Raw genomic sequence first — 16,968 nt, 5'->3', positions numbered from 1 at the left:
ACTCGAAGGTGCTCTTATCTAGCAAGTCTTTTGAAAGGAGAACATGTCTGGGAAAACCCGCCTCTCTTTCTTTCCTCCCCCCAATACACGTGTGTTTTATTAATGTCCAGGAAATGTTTTCAGTAGCAAAAATTATTTTTCTTTGAAAAAGAAAAGTCATCCAGGATTTTGTAGTCCACTTACAAGCTTATACTTAAACTTGGAAGGAAAGAAGTGTTTTTACTAATAAAAGCTATCTATTCCTTAATCAATTCAAGTCTGTTTTTTTAATAGCAGTTCAGGGGAACAGTGGCAACAGTTACACAACTGCTGCCCTGGGGGAGTTAAATTTTGCTTTTGGCATCTCCTGTGTTAAGTGGAGAAGAGCCATTTGGGGCTAGAAGAATGATATATCTCTTGGAGAGGGAGGGAGCAGCGGGGGCGGGGGGAGCACTTTAAATGAATTCTTTAATGGGAGCCCTTTCCAGAAGGCATCCATGGTATTCCGCTGCAAAAGGAAGAATAAGTACTCAGCACCATATATGGTGACACTTTTATGTTTTTTAATATAAACATGTAAGGCTGGAGCAATCCATGTAGATGGGTTTTGCTGATTGGTTGGGCCAGCGGGGAGGGAAGGAAATGAGACCCTGCTTTTAATATCTTAACATTAGAAAACTTAAGAGCTTGGGTTTGAATAAATAAACAGTAGGCAGAGTTGGAAAGATTTTCAACTTTGCAAAACAGCCCCATCCTCTGCCTTGATTTTCCAGCTTTTGTATTTGTTTTCCTTTAGCTTGTTTGTTTGCAGCTGCTTCATTCTGTAAATTGCTTTGATTTTTGTTCAGGGAGTGTGTTGTTCCCAGTGTAGATAGCAACAGATCAGTAAAAGCTATTTGAGATAACTTGGCTCCAAATATAAGGGGACCAAATCCACTCAGGCAACCACCACATAGGAAAGGAGGATGCCACACTGGGTTTGAGCTGCTTTAGTGCAACACACAATCACTTAGCTCAGGCAAGTTACAGTTTTGGAAGGAGGAGAAACCTCTGCTTTTCTGATTTCACGTAAATATTTCAGGAACCAAGTTGGAGAATGCAGCTGCCAGGTGTCTCTGATGCTGCGGGAGAGTTCAGCTTCCAGAGCAGAAATGCTCAGAGAGTGAGTATTTTTCCCAGGGACTTGCATGGGTGGGTTCTATTTTTTGCTCCGTTAATTCCCTGCCCTTACAGACCCAGGCTGGCTGCTGTTCAACCTAATCCCCAAATGTGACCCAACAAATTGTTTTCATCATACAGGCTAAGCACGTTGTACCAAGCCAGAGTAGAGAAGATCTTTTTTGTTTGTGCCCTTATATGGTTCCTGAAGTCATCATTGATGCAATAAACTAATGGAGTGTGCTCCTCTAATCAACCTCCCCTTCTATAAACACATTTTGTTCCTGCTCTGAGATTGTTCCCTGACATTTTTAAACCAGCCCCTTTCCTGGCTCTCTCTTTCTTTTCTTTTTCGGATTATAGTGGGAAGGAATCAGCCAGCTCTGGAGAGCGAAGAGATGGTGGAGATCATGGTAAACTAATATTTGGTAGAACAAGTGGCTTCAAAAAGAACAGCAGTGAAACCAGAGCAGCTGAGGAAGAGCAGGAAGACGTCCGAGGTGTGCTGAAGAGGCGAGTAGAAACTCGGGAACACACAGAGGAGAGCCTGAGGCAGCAGGAAGCTGAGCAACTTGATTTCCGTGACATTTTAGGCAAGAAAGTCAGCACCAAAAGCTTTTCTGAGGAGGAACTGAAAGAAATCCCAGCCGAGCAAATGGACTTCCGAGCGAACCTGCAGAGACAGGTCAAACCCAAGACCTTGTCAGAGGAGGAAAGGAAAGTTCATGCTCCTCAGCAGGTGGACTTTCGCTCTGTGCTGGCCAAGAAAGGCACCCCAAAAACTCCATTGCCAGAGAAGGTGCCACCTCCTAAACCTGCCATTACAGATTTCAGATCTGTGCTGGGCTCAAAGAAAAAGCCACCTGCAGAAAATGGCAGTGCTAGCACTCCAGCACCAAATGCCCGCACCAATACAGAAGCCCAGAATGCAACCCCCAACTCTCAAGCCCCTGTTGTCAAACCAGCAGTGAAAAAAGAAGAGAAGAATGACAGAAACTGTGAACATGGGTGTGCAGTGGTGGATGGTGGAATAATTGGGAAAAAAGCTGAAAACAAAGCACCAGCAAGCAAACCACCTGCAAGCAAGGGAACAGCACCTTCCTTTACAGAGAAGCTTCCAGGTGCTCGAATAGTAGATGGTGGAATAATTGGGAAAAAAGATGAAAACAAAGCAATGGCAATCAAAGCACCTGAAAGCAAAGGAACAGCACCCTCCTTTACAGAGAAGCGTCAGGATGCTCAAATAGTAGATGGTGGAATAATTGGGAAAAAAGCTGAAAACAAAGCACCAGAAAGCAAACCACCAGCAAGCAAAGGAACAGCACCTTCCTTTACAGAGAAGCTTCAGGATGCTCAAGTAGTAGATGGTGAAAAATTGGTCTTAAAATGTCGAATTTCCTCTGATCCCCCTGCAGCTGTCAGCTGGACTCTAGACAGCAAAACCATCAAATCATCAAAGTCCATTGTCATCTCCCAAGAAGGTAAATTAATTGAATTACAAGCCAGCTGGATGGCACACTGCTATATCTGGCTCTTGATTAATAATATTTAGTTCACTAAAGGTAATGCAATACTTTATTTAAGTCCTGTGCCAGCAACTGTTTCCAGATGCAACTTTCTTGTTATTTCAGTGGAGTACACAAGGAACAGTATTGTTTGACATTTCTTGCAGATTCTCCTTTAACAGCCTGCAGATGTAATTTTTATAAAGTTGAACTTCTTGCATTTTTAAATGCTGTTTACATTGCTAACGCTGTTTAAGGAGTTGGTACATGACGTTTATTTAAGCTGAACTTTAAGGATTTAGAACATTGAAAACAGAATAATATTATTTCTGGTTTACAAATTATAATGTAATTCTTCTGTATGTTTAATATTTTGGGCTTTTTATTGCAATAAGAAACACAGAAGCAAAGAGGGGTTGTGTTATAGAAAGAAATTAGTACAACTTCAAGTTACATAGATCAGAGATTGAGAATTGATTTCCAGTTTATTTAATGCCCCACCGCAAATGCTTCTGTTGCCTTTACAGGCACTGAAATATTTGAACCCCACCAGTCTGACGACTTTTATCTAATTTCAAAACAGTACGGAGTTTGGTAAAAGTCCTCAGAAAGCACACTTACTGTTGTCAAATTGAGTGATTTTTTTATTGTCTGCATTCTGGATAATCAAACCCTACTAGACTGGTTTTGTATGAAAGTCAACACTGTATCTAGACAATGTTTTTCTTGGGACAAAAATAGGGAGGATAACCGATAATACAAAAAAACTTCTTTATTTCATATTAGTTTTATGAAATACTGAGGGAATTATATGGAGAATGACCCTGTCCTGCACATTGTAGTAAAATGTTCATGTTCACAGTAAGAATTACAGCTTGACACAGGGGTCTGTGCTCTTAATTGTGAATCTTTCTTCATTTAATCCAGACTATTTACATGTTATTAATGAGAACCAAATGAATATGCACAAAGGTTCACGACAGTGAGTGAATCCTTGCGCAGTGCTCCAAGCACTGAAACATGAGGATTCCTTTAAAGTGGATACACTCAGAAGCAACATTGCCTTCAGATAGGGTGGGGGTAAAAAGGTACCTGTCTGCTGCATTAAGAGGATACCAAGCAAGTGCATGGAGAGGGAAATGGTATCAGATGCATTGTGTCTGGTGTGTGTCTGAAGTAGCATCAAGATTTTGAGTACATGATGATTTTCACCAGAAGGGACTGTATAGAATAGGGGTGACTGTCATGTACATGAGAAAAAGTTGACTGGTGGAAATGCCATTCTTGTAAAAAGGACTGACAGGATCAGGAAGGTAGGAGAGCGCAATTTAATCAGCCTTACACTGGAAGCAAGGGTTTTCAAGGTTTCAAGGGGTTTTTTTTGGAGTTGCTCAGAGTGAAAAGAAATCATGCATCTCAAAGTTTCATGTCTCCTATCAAAGTGCATCAGATAGACAGCATCTCTGTATCAGAGCTTCTGAGCTATGGTGGAGCCTCCTCAGCTCCCGAAGCTTTAGTGTTGTGGTGCTGCAGAAACTTGTTTTCTTTACTGAAACAATCTGAATAATTGACTCTTACAATCCCCCAACTCATTCACTTTATAAAATGGTACTGTGGAGCTGAAAATCCAGTGCACTTGTGTTTACAGTGAAGTGATTCTCATGTACAGAAATGCTCTTACCCCCTGCCTGAGCACAGCATGTGACTTACCCATCCAGTTTTTCTGGGCTAGGTGACACACTTGGTCACAACACCCCAGAGCTGGTGTTTTTTCAGGATGTCACACTTTAGCAGTGCTTTCCATTAAGGTAAAGAACGAAGGTCACCATTGGATAAGGAATTCACTGTTTCAGGACAGCTTCTTGCAGGGAGTGAAGAAACTGTCCTTATGTTTGAGCTGTACCTGCATTACTACACTAGTGTTGTGCTTAGGCAGCCAGTATTATCGGTACTTCAAAGTTACGCTTTCTTTTGACATACTTGCAGAGGATCTTAGAAAGAAATGCCACCCAGAGAAGGATATGCTACAGTTTTCTCCTTTAATGGAAAGAAATAGAATGAGGATTAGAACTATTTTTTTAAAACCTTATTGCACACCCTCTGGTACACTGAGGGGATGCATTGCATGATGATCAATTTAGGTTTTTTCCTGACAGTGCCTGCTAGCTTTGGCACCTGGAAAACAATGTATTGCTGCTCTTCCACTGTGAGATGCTTTCATGCCAACTGTTAAGTAATTAACTAGGTATGCGTGATGCTTCAGGTAAGTGCCAGTTTTCTTAGAGACTGATTTTTCTCTTTTCCTCTAATTAGGAACACATAAATAGTTGAAGGAACCAGGGGAGGAAAAGTAATAATTAGAGCTACAGACTAGAATTGAGAATATGAGGATGAATATCAGGAAATACTGATCAATAGAGAAACTATAAGGATTAGCCTCACAGAAAGTGTTTGGAGCAGCTTTAAACATAGCGAGCAACAATCAAACTGGAACTCAGCAGCCCAGTGCCAAAATCTCAGACGCCATCTTTTGCCCCAAACACTGGCAAGGCAGCTTTGTCACACCTGCTGGTGTCATGTCCTTCAGCAGCAGTGTCTTTGGCCAACCTTGGAGCAGCATTTAATGGGCTCTGGAGATAATCCCCTAGAATCAACCTCAGCTGAAAGAAGGTTGAGTCTGTGGGGAAGGAGAGGAATTCAGGGCAAATGGACCTAGCTCACATTAATGGGCTTAGATCTTGCAAAGCCATTTTTTATTTCTTCGGTATGACCTTGTTCCTCTTGTGTTCAGCAACAAAATCCACTATGGAAGTGGAGAGACTGAGTCTATTCTTAGTTACGTCACCAACTGGCTTTGTGCTGCTGTGATGTCTGGTGGTGACCACTAGTTCTCCCAAATGGAAAATTTTCCAGAGGTATCTCACAGAAGAACAGCCTACTTCTTAGTGAGTTGGATACTGGTAAATCCTCTATCTAGAGTTAGACGTGTCTATCTGCTTCTTTTCATACTACAAGCCCGTCTTAGTCAGTATGGGCCACTGGCCCACAGACTGTTCAACATGAACCTGCAGAATGCCATCTATTTGTCTTTTGGAAAATAAATTAACCCTCTCTGTGATTGCCAGAAAGCAGAAAGAGATAGCAGTTTGCTGATCTCCTGGTGCCTAATATATTGTGAAGATAAATGCATAACATCTGGCTTCAGGAACATGCTCACCTGATAAAAGAAGTGGCATATTTGGCCAGGAAGGGCAGAATTAAAAGTATGCTTGTGTCTAACAAGTTCACAGGATAGGCAAACTAACTAGTCCCTTTATGTAGTCACTCACTGAAAGTAACTTTTCCTGGCATATTTGTCCTAGCTGATACTAGGGCCCTTTACCTGTTAGAAAAAACTCTACTTACGTCTCCTTTGTGTTTTTGAACAGGCTGACACTACATTGCCTGTCCAAGGCAGTTTAGCCATTAGCCTGCAAGGGGGAATGTTAGCCCCACTTCTGTACTGTTGGGGAAGCCTGCATTCAAACACCAGGTTCAGAATAATCACTGATTGGTAAGGTCTCTGGCAGAGGAAACATTAAATCCTCGTCCAAAAAAGACCTTCATCTTCAGGCATATTTATGCAGCATTTGTGCTGTATTCAAGCACTTAGTCTAGGGGTTGCAATGTATTCTGTTACTCCAGGGTTAAGTTTACATCAGCAATTAGAAGGCAGAATCTGGGCAGCATTATACCGAATGTCACAATCAGAGCATATCTAAGATCAATCTCATTCCTTCCATTTTGCATTTCGGCTATTAATACTGTTTTGTTTCCCTTTGAAATCATGAACATCAGCAGTTTTTTCTCAATTTCTTTTAGTAATTCCCCAAATAGTATTCTGTCAGTTGACTGATTTGTGTGATTTGTTGCTTAAAGCATAATGTTTATGAAAAAGTGAGATCTTACACCATTTTTCTTACATGTCTGACCTAGTAGGAGGTTACCAGTGGTTTGATTTTATGTTCTTTTAAACAATTGTCAGAGTGCAGTTATCTACATTGCTGGGATAGGTATTTATGGCTTTTTTGCCTGTGAAATCTCTAAATAAATGGTAACAGTGACAAACAAACAAAAGAGGGTACTCATAAATTAGAGCATTCTTCATTTATACGGGCAGGTTAGATGGTGTAAGGTTAAGAGGCAGCTAATTTTAATGAGAGAGTTCTTTGTTTGAAGTTATGGGGAGCTTTTTGTTTGGAAAAAAGTTTTTAAGAAGGCTCTAGCAGACATCACAGTGGAGTTAGACATATAAGGACTGAGCAGAACAAGCTTCCACGCACAGTGAACTCTTCAGAGCAGGAACCATTTTGTTTTACATTTGTATAGTACTTGGCACAGCAGTGCCCTGTGCTAGTGTCCTGCCATGTGGCTCACTCTTGGATAGAAAAACCAGATAGAAAATTTTTGCATAGTTACAAAAGTTGTTCTAGAGGATGACAGTGAAAGGGGTTTGGAAGCTGGCATTGTTACTAGACTGGAGAATTGAAGTGCACAGTGATTATATGAGTAAAAACTGCCAAACTTGCCATTTTTTAGATCAGTTTGCTCTGCTTTTCTTTGGCTAGATTTAGTACCATGTGACTATATAGACTGAAGAGGAAATACTTAATATTGGCTCAGGTAGCAGTGATGGTGTAGCTTAGAAAATGCCCAGAGTTTGTATTGCTTTGCGTAAGACAGTGTTTTTTTCTTCCTAAGTGTCTTGGCAGCATAAAGAGTTAGTAATCTTGTTAGCAATAATGCCTTAACAACTTTCTTGTGACTTAACATAACTCCTAAATCTTCCTATCAGTTGTGCAAGTCTGTCTGTCAGTCTAACCAGGTTCTGCTGTGACTTTTTTGATTTCTTTCTAATTAACTTTGAGCAAGAGTTTGGTGTGTAATTAACACAACTCCCTGTACTGCTGAAAGAAGATAGATTCTGCAGCTTAAAAAAAGCTTATTCAGAAGGTTTAAAACTGGGCAGATCACCTGAGCATCAGTTCTGACTCCATGTTTGTCACATGCCACAAAATTTCCCTCTGTACTGACATTTTTGTCTGAATCTTCCTTCTTCCAGAAATGAATGTAGTGTAGGTTTAAATACAGCAAAAGAGAGACATTTGCTATAATTACTGGCAATTTATTGCAATGTCTCATTATTCTTACAAGTGTTTTGTTTTTAAATCAACAAACAAAGCAATATCGTATTTACAGTTTGAATTTATCTGGTTTCTTCTTCCATGTACTTGTTTTCTTTCTCTGCTAAGCAAAGGAGCCCATTTGTACTTTATAGAATGGCTTTGACTCTGTAATCAAGATACCCCTCTTTTTTTCGAAACTTGTCAAGCTCTTACTAACTTTCTCTCAGGATGCACTTTATCCAGCCCTTGGAAGCCCAGATTTGTTTTGTTTTGTTTTTCTTTTCAATACCTCCTCTTCTGTTACTGTTTGTTGGTTTATTATCCTGTTTAGAAAATAGGCAGCAGAACCATATGTCCATATCAGCATCAGTGAGATGGAGATCCTATCGCTGTGCTTACTGGAGGTCACTGGTCCTCTTTTCCTACCTCACAACAGTGGAGTTCATGTTTGTTACGTCCCTATTAAACCTTTAAACCTTTTGAAAATAAAGCATCCCTTGCTCTCCATGGATGCCTGTCATTTCACTGCCTTAAGCCCCATTTTCTTTGAGTGAATAGGACTCAGCTTAATAAGTAAATAAGTTTGTTTATAAGGACTGCTCTATTTTCTCTCTTTCTGTCTTTTCACTTTCCAACATTCTATCATCTGTAAGTTTATTAACTTCAATTTATGGATACTTCTACACCACAGATTAAAATATTGAATAACTTTGGTCATAGTCTGATCACAGAAGAAATTCACCGAAAACATACCAAGTTATGACTTCCTATTGTCAGCTTCTTTGTGAGATCTTCATTTTGGCAGCTCTAACTCTTCCTAACATGAATACCATTGATATAGTAATACAGCATTAATTGCAAGCAGAATAATGTGAGATAAGACAAATATTTCAGTAAAGGCTATGAAAATTACCTTTACAAAGATACATTTGCCAGTTAAATGTGAAATCTCATGAACAATGAAAGTAGGTTTCTTAAATTGTTTTTCTTAAAACTATCAATTAGCAATAAGTAAATTTGACAGTTTTTCTTCTCTGAAACTCATGTATGTTTTTTCACTACTTTGCCTGCTGTTATTGTATCTGTTGTAAATATTTTCCAGGTTTAACCCACTTGCCATTTTTAAGCATGACTGTGACACTAGCACGTACTTGCACTTTCCAAGACAATTTGTGATTTATTAGAAAATTTACATCAGTGGGCCAATGAGTGCCTTTAAAAAATTTATTATGGTTCCTAGGCACAATTTCTCGTGGTCTAGTATTTATTAATATTGCCTAAATGCTCCATAGTACTTCTTTATCCCATACAATACAAATGAGAAAGACATGAACTTCAGTCTGCATCACGGAGAGGAGTCAGGAGGTTGGCCAGCTAGATGCCAGTGTGGGGAATTAGACTCAGGAGCTGTTTTTTGTTGGTTTGTGTATTTGTTTTATATCTGAAGTTGACTTTCTGCAGAGTTTCATGGAAAGAATGCAGAAGCCTAGAGATATTTTAAACTGGCTGTCACTATTTTTGAGTAAGTCACAAAATCCTTTAATAGCTCAAAATGCAAGGGAAAGGCTTTGTGTATCTAAACCAGATCCTTCAGTAAACTGTCAGCTTCTGTGGCTGTTAAGTTCTCTTCTAGAGCTGCACCAGCTCCGATGTATAAGCGGAGGATCCCAGTATTCATGTTTACTCCAATCCTGCACCTTGTGACAGTGTTTTAAAGACTGTTTGTGGGCTGGTTTCTCAAAAAAAAAAAAAAAAAAAAATAAATAGAGGGATGGGGGGACAAAATTTATAGTAAATTATTTTACTTGACTGGGATTTGTGAAGTGCCAGGATTCAGAATGCCCAACTGGAGTAACCAGTCTGGGATTTCTTGTAGTTATGAGAAAATAAGCTTATTTCAGGTCATGAAGGGGTTTTGCAGAGGAAATACCAAATACTTCATTGAAAGACATTTGGCCTTCTAGCCCCAAGAATTGACTGTAGCTCTAGATCACAGAACATAGACCTTTCAGGGAGTTTCCATCCTTATGGAAACTCATAAAGTTTTGCCTGTTGGGTTTTGGTTTTTTTTTTCTTTTTTCCAAGAAAATGAAGTTTTTGCAGCCATGTGCTCTCTCAACCTTCCTTTATACTCCTGACCCAGCCTGGCTAATACTTTTTTGAACCATTGACCCATTTCACACTAAGTCCTAGTAGTCCACAGTTTCATGAAACTAGTGGCTAAATAAAAGAGAATGACCCAAATTATATCATTTCTCCTTCACTGCCCCACTGAGGGCAGAATACCACCATTGCATCTGGTGGTAGCAACAAGCCCAGCAATCCCCATGGACTTTGTATGTGCTTTTCCAGTGTCGTTGCTGGGAAGTATGAAGAAGTGGAGGGAAACAGGATATTGTTGCTGCAGGGAGGTGGAAGTCAGGAGACAAAGGATGCAGCCCTTGAAAAAGCAGATTTCCTTCATCCTCTTTCTCACAAAACAATTTAATTAAAATTCAACACATATAAGTATTCTTTTGGAATGAGTAAGACTGACATAATTTAGTGAGGACTCTGATTCCAGTGGGATAAGCCAAATGCAACTTCAGTCAGACCCCTGCCACACAGCCTGGCCAGGGCTATAAGCAAAACTAACAGAGCACTGAATGCACATGGCAAGTCGAGGATCATAATGCAAAAACCATAGGTTTTGCTTCCAGATTTTAGTATAAGTCTAAAGCACGACTTGTTAGGGTGGGATGTCTCTGTTTGTATATGCCGCATAAGGAAGTTTCTCATAAGGTGTTAACTTCTATTGCTGCAGTATGCTGTACAATGCTGGGACAGTATGAGTGGTGAGCAATGACCCTGTGTCACATTAGTCTTCAACGAGCTGATTAGCAAGCAGGTGAGGAAGGGCTTTTGAGTAGGTAGAAAACTCCAGCAAAAGCTAAAGTAAATGCTACTTTGTTCCAGTCCCTTAACAATCCAGTTATCCTTACAAGACAGACTCCTTCCCTGCAGTAAGGTGGCCAGAGATCTCCCTCCCATGTCCGTGTCTTTGTTCCATAGTTTATGTTCTTTTGCAAGAGCATTTTTAGGTTCTAATGTATGATCTTTTCTAATCATGTTATATAGATTTATACAAATTCTTAGACTGGAAGTTATCTTTGTCTAGCTCTCCAGCTGTCTCTTTAAACAGCAGAGATATGTGAATTTATATTTGCTAGATGCCTGCAAGAATACTTTTCTAGTGTCCCTCCTCCATTTGGAATGGAACTGCAGCTCGTGACATTTTTGGCTCAGCCTGACTCATGGCCATGAGTTGCCTCAGGGAAGGCACGTGGCTTTTCTTTTCACCCTGTGGTTGGCGGAAGCACAGCATATGTGAGTGAGGGGTCACTTCTCTTCTGAAATAGTTTTCACATTGTTTCTCAGGGGCAAAATTGTCATTATTCAGAGCTTCTTGATTTTGTGGAGGATGAGGAGGTGGGAAAAAATAATATTCTTCTAACCCTTGTGTCTGTCTAGCAAACCAAATTTGTTGGGAACCATTTGAATGGTTTTTTATAAGATTTCTCTTTTAATAATAACATCCAGTTTTACAATAAGGGAAAATCTGAATGCCAAAAGAATAATTGCCATGTGATAACTGAGGTCTAGTCTCCAAGGGGAGCCAGTAAACTCTCAAACTTCTTCTGATAGTGGGGTATTCTTTTCAAGGATCTTTTGAGGTCCTTTTCAAGCACCAGTGACATCTCCCATATCACAAGGAATATATTTGATGGGGAGCCTGGGATCAGGCACTCCAGAAGGTAGCCTTCAGATAACACAGAGAGAAAGGTGTCAAATAGCAAGAGATGCTGAGAAATTTCAGGACACAGAGAAAATGTCTAAAAAAGATCATCTCTCCAGTCTTGTCATTAATTAGGAGATACTGTGAGAAAGGCAAATGCAGGAGGGGGGTGAGCTGTTACTGTGGCTGAAATAAGTGGAGGGTGGAGGCCTTCTGGACAAGCTAACAGCAATGGGTAGAAGTGCACAACATCTCAGGCTGTGTTTAGGGGACAGGCTAGCCGTTCCAGTGAGGAAGGAGAAAGTAAGCCCACACTTCACCCTCGCTTAATGAAGGGAAAGTCTGGAGTGTTTTAACTGAGATTCCCTCCGGGGAGCAAAGTACTTTGTTGTTCCAAGCAATGCAAACGAGCATGAAGGATTGGGTAAAACACAGTTCTCCTTCATCCCCCAACTACTGGGAACAGCTGCTGTTTTGGTTCACAGAGCTTTATTTTTTAAGTGGAAATATATTTCCCTTGGGTCATACCAAGCTTCCCTTGCTAACTACAGAGCTTATGTCACATCCTGTTTCTTCAAAACCAATTAAGTCAAATTTTGCTTTTTTGTTTGAAAAGGAGTGGACTTGTTGCAGTAACAAATTTGATTGCCACTGATATATTGGACTTTCTAACAGTTTTACAATATCAGACACTTGTTCTCTGAGTAATTAAAGCAAAAAGAAAATGGCTCTCAGTGTCATTTTTAAACTTGGGCACTAAGCTGAAGTTCTACTTTCACACGTGGATGTTCATGGGAGTGCTAGAGATAAGGCTCAATCAAAATTATTGCAGATGGTCACTTGACAGAAGCCCTCTTATTTACAGTCCTACACTACTAGCACTTTTGGAAAATAAAATCATTGTGGTGAGGACTTCTTATCCCTGCTATAAGGCAAAGAACAGCAGCAGAGATTCTGCTCTGAGTCCTCTTGTCTTGGGTTAAGCTTCATCCGTTACTCACTTTAGGGCTGCAGAGACAACTTTGAGTACCCTAGGGAACAGCAATATGATTCAATTTATCTGTCAATGTGTTTTTATTTTATTTTGCATTAATAAGGTTCCAATTCTGATGCTAAGTTTTTAAGGACAAAACATCTTTTTCTAGCAGTGAAGATCACCTGTAGTAATGGACTGGGTCATTTGATGCATTCTGTTCCTTACTAGCACTAAGGTTTTTGTGAACTGCAACATAACATCCATTTGATTTGTCCTTCCTTTGTACTAGGGACACTCTGTTCACTCACCATTGAGAAGGCCATGCCTGAAGATGGGGGCGAATACAAGTGCATAGCTGAGAATGCAGCAGGAAAAGCTGAATGTGCTTGCAAAGTGCTGGTAGAAGGTAAGTTGTTTGCTGGATACAGGAAGACTCTTCCTTGGAACTTCCTCCTTCTCCCCTTTATTTGCTAATACCAGCCTTTATGAACCACAGACACAAAAAAGAACTCTGTCCCCTTCCCTCCTGCACTTTTTGGTCAATATGTATTTAATGTCTACCAAAGAGCATGAGCAGAGAGACAGAACAGAGCCAAGGACTCTGTCTGCTTTGTGGAGTATTCTATGTCCTCCTGCTGCCCACTGTATTTCTACAAGGATGTTAGAGGAGTAAATTGAACCCATGAAGATTTGCTTCTGAGCTGTATGTATTCTGTAAGAGCACATAAAAATTTGGTGTGTGAGCCTGTGTACCAGTCTGCCTCAGGACTACGTATGGCACATTTCTCAGTCTAGAGCTTTTCAATTCTTTGCATTCTGTGACATTTGGTCATCGTTTTTTCTAGTGGAAGTGACTAAAAATAAACAAAATAGCAGCTCAACCACCCTTCTATGCCATAGTCTTAGAACATGGATAATTTGCTGACTGAGGTACCCATTTTCAGCCTCGGTCATGCTGATGGCACTGCACTTTTGCCTAGTAGTCTTGGCCTTCGCAAAAGTTTTGTCGTGAGGTTGAGAGCAGAGACTTTTAGAACTGCCATGGACTTTAAGTAACCAAACATGCTTCTCATCAGCTCACCTTCTGGTGAGCTCATTCTTGACTACTCTGATACTTTCCATTGTAGCTACAAAGAACACAAAACTAAAGAATCATAGAATCATAGAATGGTTTGGGCTGGAAGGGACCTTAAAGCTAGTTCCAACCCCCCCCCTGCTGTGGGCAGGGACACCCTCCACTAGCCCAGGTTGCTCAAAGCCTCATCCAGCCTGGCCTTGAACACCTCCAAGGATGGGGCATCCACAGCTTCCCTGGGCAACCTGTTCCAGTGCCTCACCACCCTCAGAGTAAAAAAATACTTCCTAATATTTAATCTAAATCTACCCTTTTTCAGCTTAAAACCATTACCCCTCATCCTATCCCTACACTCTTTGATAACGAGTCCTTCCCCATCTCTCCTGTAGCCCCCTTTAAGCACTGGAAGGCTGCTCTAAGGTCTCCCTGGAGCCTTCTCTTCTCTAGGCTGAACAACACCCACTCTCTCAGCCTGTCCTTGTATGGGAGGTGCTCCAGCCCCCTGATCATCTTTGTGGCTCTCCTCTGGACTCACTTGGACAAGAAGAAGCTGAATAACATACACTTTGGGTGCTAAGCCTTCATAACTGTGTTGCAGATGTGGTATTCGGAGCAGGAGGTCTAGAAAAGAAAACTATTATTTTTTTTTCCTAATGTAGCATGACACAAGGTAAGAACATGACCCTGTGACTCCATCAGTAAGCTTCATATAGCTGGACAAGGAATTAATTGTACATATAATGACAATTATTTATATTGGTTCCTGTAATGGCACCTTCTATGACACTATGGTCACAATATAGTCTGGCTTTGATATTTGATAAGCTATTGTTTATATATTTGTAATTTAAAGTAACAAATTTTACCAGCACTGAAGTTCAAAGAAGACTATCAAGAAGAGGCTTTAAGCAAAATCTAGTACCCTGTAACACCTTAATTACCACAGATGCAGAGGGTTAAAGGATGAGATTATCAAGTACACAGGAGTTTTCCAGAGCTGCCCTAGCATCTCTTAAATGTCTCATTACCTGTGTGTTTTTTCCTTTGACTTTGTCTTCTGAGCTCCTTCAAATATCAGCTTTTCTTCCTGAAGCCTCCCTTAGCATATCTCCCACTTCCAATTTCCTGCTGGGCAATGCACGTTCTAGGAGGCTGGAGGCAGATTTGGCTTGCAAAATTTTAATCATGGGAGGCAGTCAGCTCATAACATATTCATTGCATGATGAGGTGAATGGTGTTACATCATCTGTCTGGCTCACCCTGGTAGCGGCACCCATGGCATTAGGAGCTAAGTGCTCATGTAATATTGGAAACTAGAATGACCACATTCCTACCTTGATACTGGCTGCCTCATCTGTCTTCTCCCTTCCCTACTGGCATGCCACTTTGTATGGCTGAGAAGAGGTTTTTGAGGAATGGCACCACAGCAAACTCCAGTTAATGAGGAGACCCCATTTGATATCCCATGTCTGTGACTGGCAGAGGGAATGACTCTTATTTTTAAATTAGAATTGTGATCTAATACAAGAGCTAAAATTGCTCACTCCTACTCAGTCTGCTGTCAGCATTCCAGATGCTGATTTTTAAATAGCAAATAACCATAAATGTTATTATATACCTTTTGGCCCCATGATCTCAAATCAGATTGGAGGAATATTTTACTTCAGTGTCAAATTAGCTGAGGGATAAATCTGCAGAATCTAAGTGTCTAAGAATTTTAAACAGCTTTCTCATGCACAAATCTTCCGAAAGCTGAATATTTGAAAGCTATAAATTGATACAGCTATTGCTGAGATCATAATCCAGATTTGGGATCTTTCTTCCAAAGAGAAATGTCAGGATCAAACCACCTAAGAAGTAGAGCCTGCAGTGTTGTGTCGTTGCTGGATATGAGCAGGGCAAGTTTAAGACTAACCAAACCCATCAAACTTGAGTCCTGTGGTGTCCCTTTTCCCATTTTTCTTTAGGAATGAACCAATGTGTAATAATATCTTCTTGGAAAGATTTAAACATACAGAAGAAATGATACTTTTCAAAATGTGTTCATCTGTATAGGCCACACAGACAATGGAATAGAAGAATGACATGGCAAGAGATTCTTTTGGATTAAATTATGCTTCAAATATGCCTTTGTTTCCCTCTTCCATGCACACCCTAGAGCAGCTTTAAGCACATTGTACTTTGTTCTATTCAGTTAAAGTAGACTGATCAGCTTAGACGGTGCCTCTTGTCTAGTTGCTTTCGAAGGTTCTCAGTGCAGCTGCCTTCATAGAGGGCTTCTCCCTCTCTGCTCCCTTTTCCTTTTAGAACGTGACATTCTCCAGCAAATCTGTGCAGAAAATCTTTTCTAAAAACCAAAAGGACAGCAATTTCCTCTAACTTTGCAGAAAGATCCAAAACAAACTGACGTTAATAGGTAGCTTTTTCATTATAGATCTTAAATGGGATTTGCATTTTATTATTTGTTTTGATTGCAGATGCCTCATCCACAAAGACCTCAAAGGCTGCCGAGAAGAAGACCAAAAAGCCCAAGACCACACTTCCCCCTGTGCTGCCAACAGAGAGTAAGTGACAGTGATTTTGATTACTTCCTTTTCAGTGGTAACAAAAGAGTGCTTTGGGATTCTGTGGTCATTTCATTCTTTTTGCAGGCATAGTATCAGAAGCTTGTGCTGTTTCTTTAACCCTTGCACGTTAGTCATGGGAAATGAGTTTTTGCCTTGTGGGGATTATAAGTAAGTGCTGAAACTGTGAGTTCAGACGTAACCCACTCTATTCTCAGTTTTCCATCATGGTGCAATAAATTTCTTCTCGTGTAGTTTGCTTCAAGTTGTGTTGTGTCCTGTGTAGACAATATACTGTCTTACCATTGGTAGGCAGGCTATCTTGACTGAAATGTCCTGTAGCATAATCTGTCCTTTTTTCCATTACCATGGGGAGTGGCTTGGTGAATTTGTTTTAAACCTAAATGCTTTGCTTGCTTTTAATGGTTCCTGAAATAATGAATCAGCTATAAATTCCCGTGTTTCCTACTCTGCATACATGCATTTGATTCAGAGGAAACTTTAAATGGTAAAGGCAGCACAATAATATCAGTATAGAAATTCCTAATTTCTGTTACTAAATGCCCATGGGATACAAATATCTTTTAAATCAAACACTGGACTTTGAAAGTTGTCTATCTGAGATGTCCATCATGTGAGTTCCTAAAAAAGATGTAAAGATATGGTTCTAATGGAAACATTAAATATTTTATCCATCTCTCTCTTTAAAAAAAAAAAAAAAAAAAAAAAAAAAAAAAAAAAACCTAAAATTTTTTTTTTCAACCCGGAACA

At 40.1% G+C, this 16,968-nt stretch overlaps 1 protein-coding gene across 4 annotated transcripts in view; it reads left to right on the top strand.

Moving 5' to 3' along the window:
* Positions 1-16,968, top strand: part of MYLK (myosin light chain kinase) — a 152,582-nt gene that overhangs the window by 78,152 nt on the left and 57,462 nt on the right. For 2 of the 4 annotated variants that reach the window (XM_010074027.1, XM_010074028.1), the window contains 5 exons: positions 1,061-1,141; positions 1,501-2,258; positions 2,475-2,618; positions 12,848-12,964; positions 16,111-16,197. In XM_010074027.1, the coding sequence (XP_010072329.1) occupies positions 1,061-1,141; positions 1,501-2,258; positions 2,475-2,618; positions 12,848-12,964; positions 16,111-16,197 (1,187 nt within the window). Of the gene's footprint in view, positions 1-1,060; positions 1,142-1,500; positions 2,259-2,365; positions 2,367-2,429; positions 2,619-12,847; positions 12,965-16,110; positions 16,198-16,968 lie in introns of all 4 variants that reach the window. The other 2 variants (XM_010074026.1, XM_010074025.1) reach the window with 2 other exon arrangements.

Source organism: Pterocles gutturalis, unplaced genomic scaffold (assembly GCF_000699245.1).
Source record: "Pterocles gutturalis isolate BGI_N339 unplaced genomic scaffold, ASM69924v1 scaffold1322, whole genome shotgun sequence".
Lineage (NCBI taxonomy): Eukaryota > Metazoa > Chordata > Aves > Pterocliformes > Pteroclidae > Pterocles > Pterocles gutturalis.
Note: the sequence above shows the minus strand (reverse complement) of the source record. Positions and strands in the feature narration are given on the sequence as shown.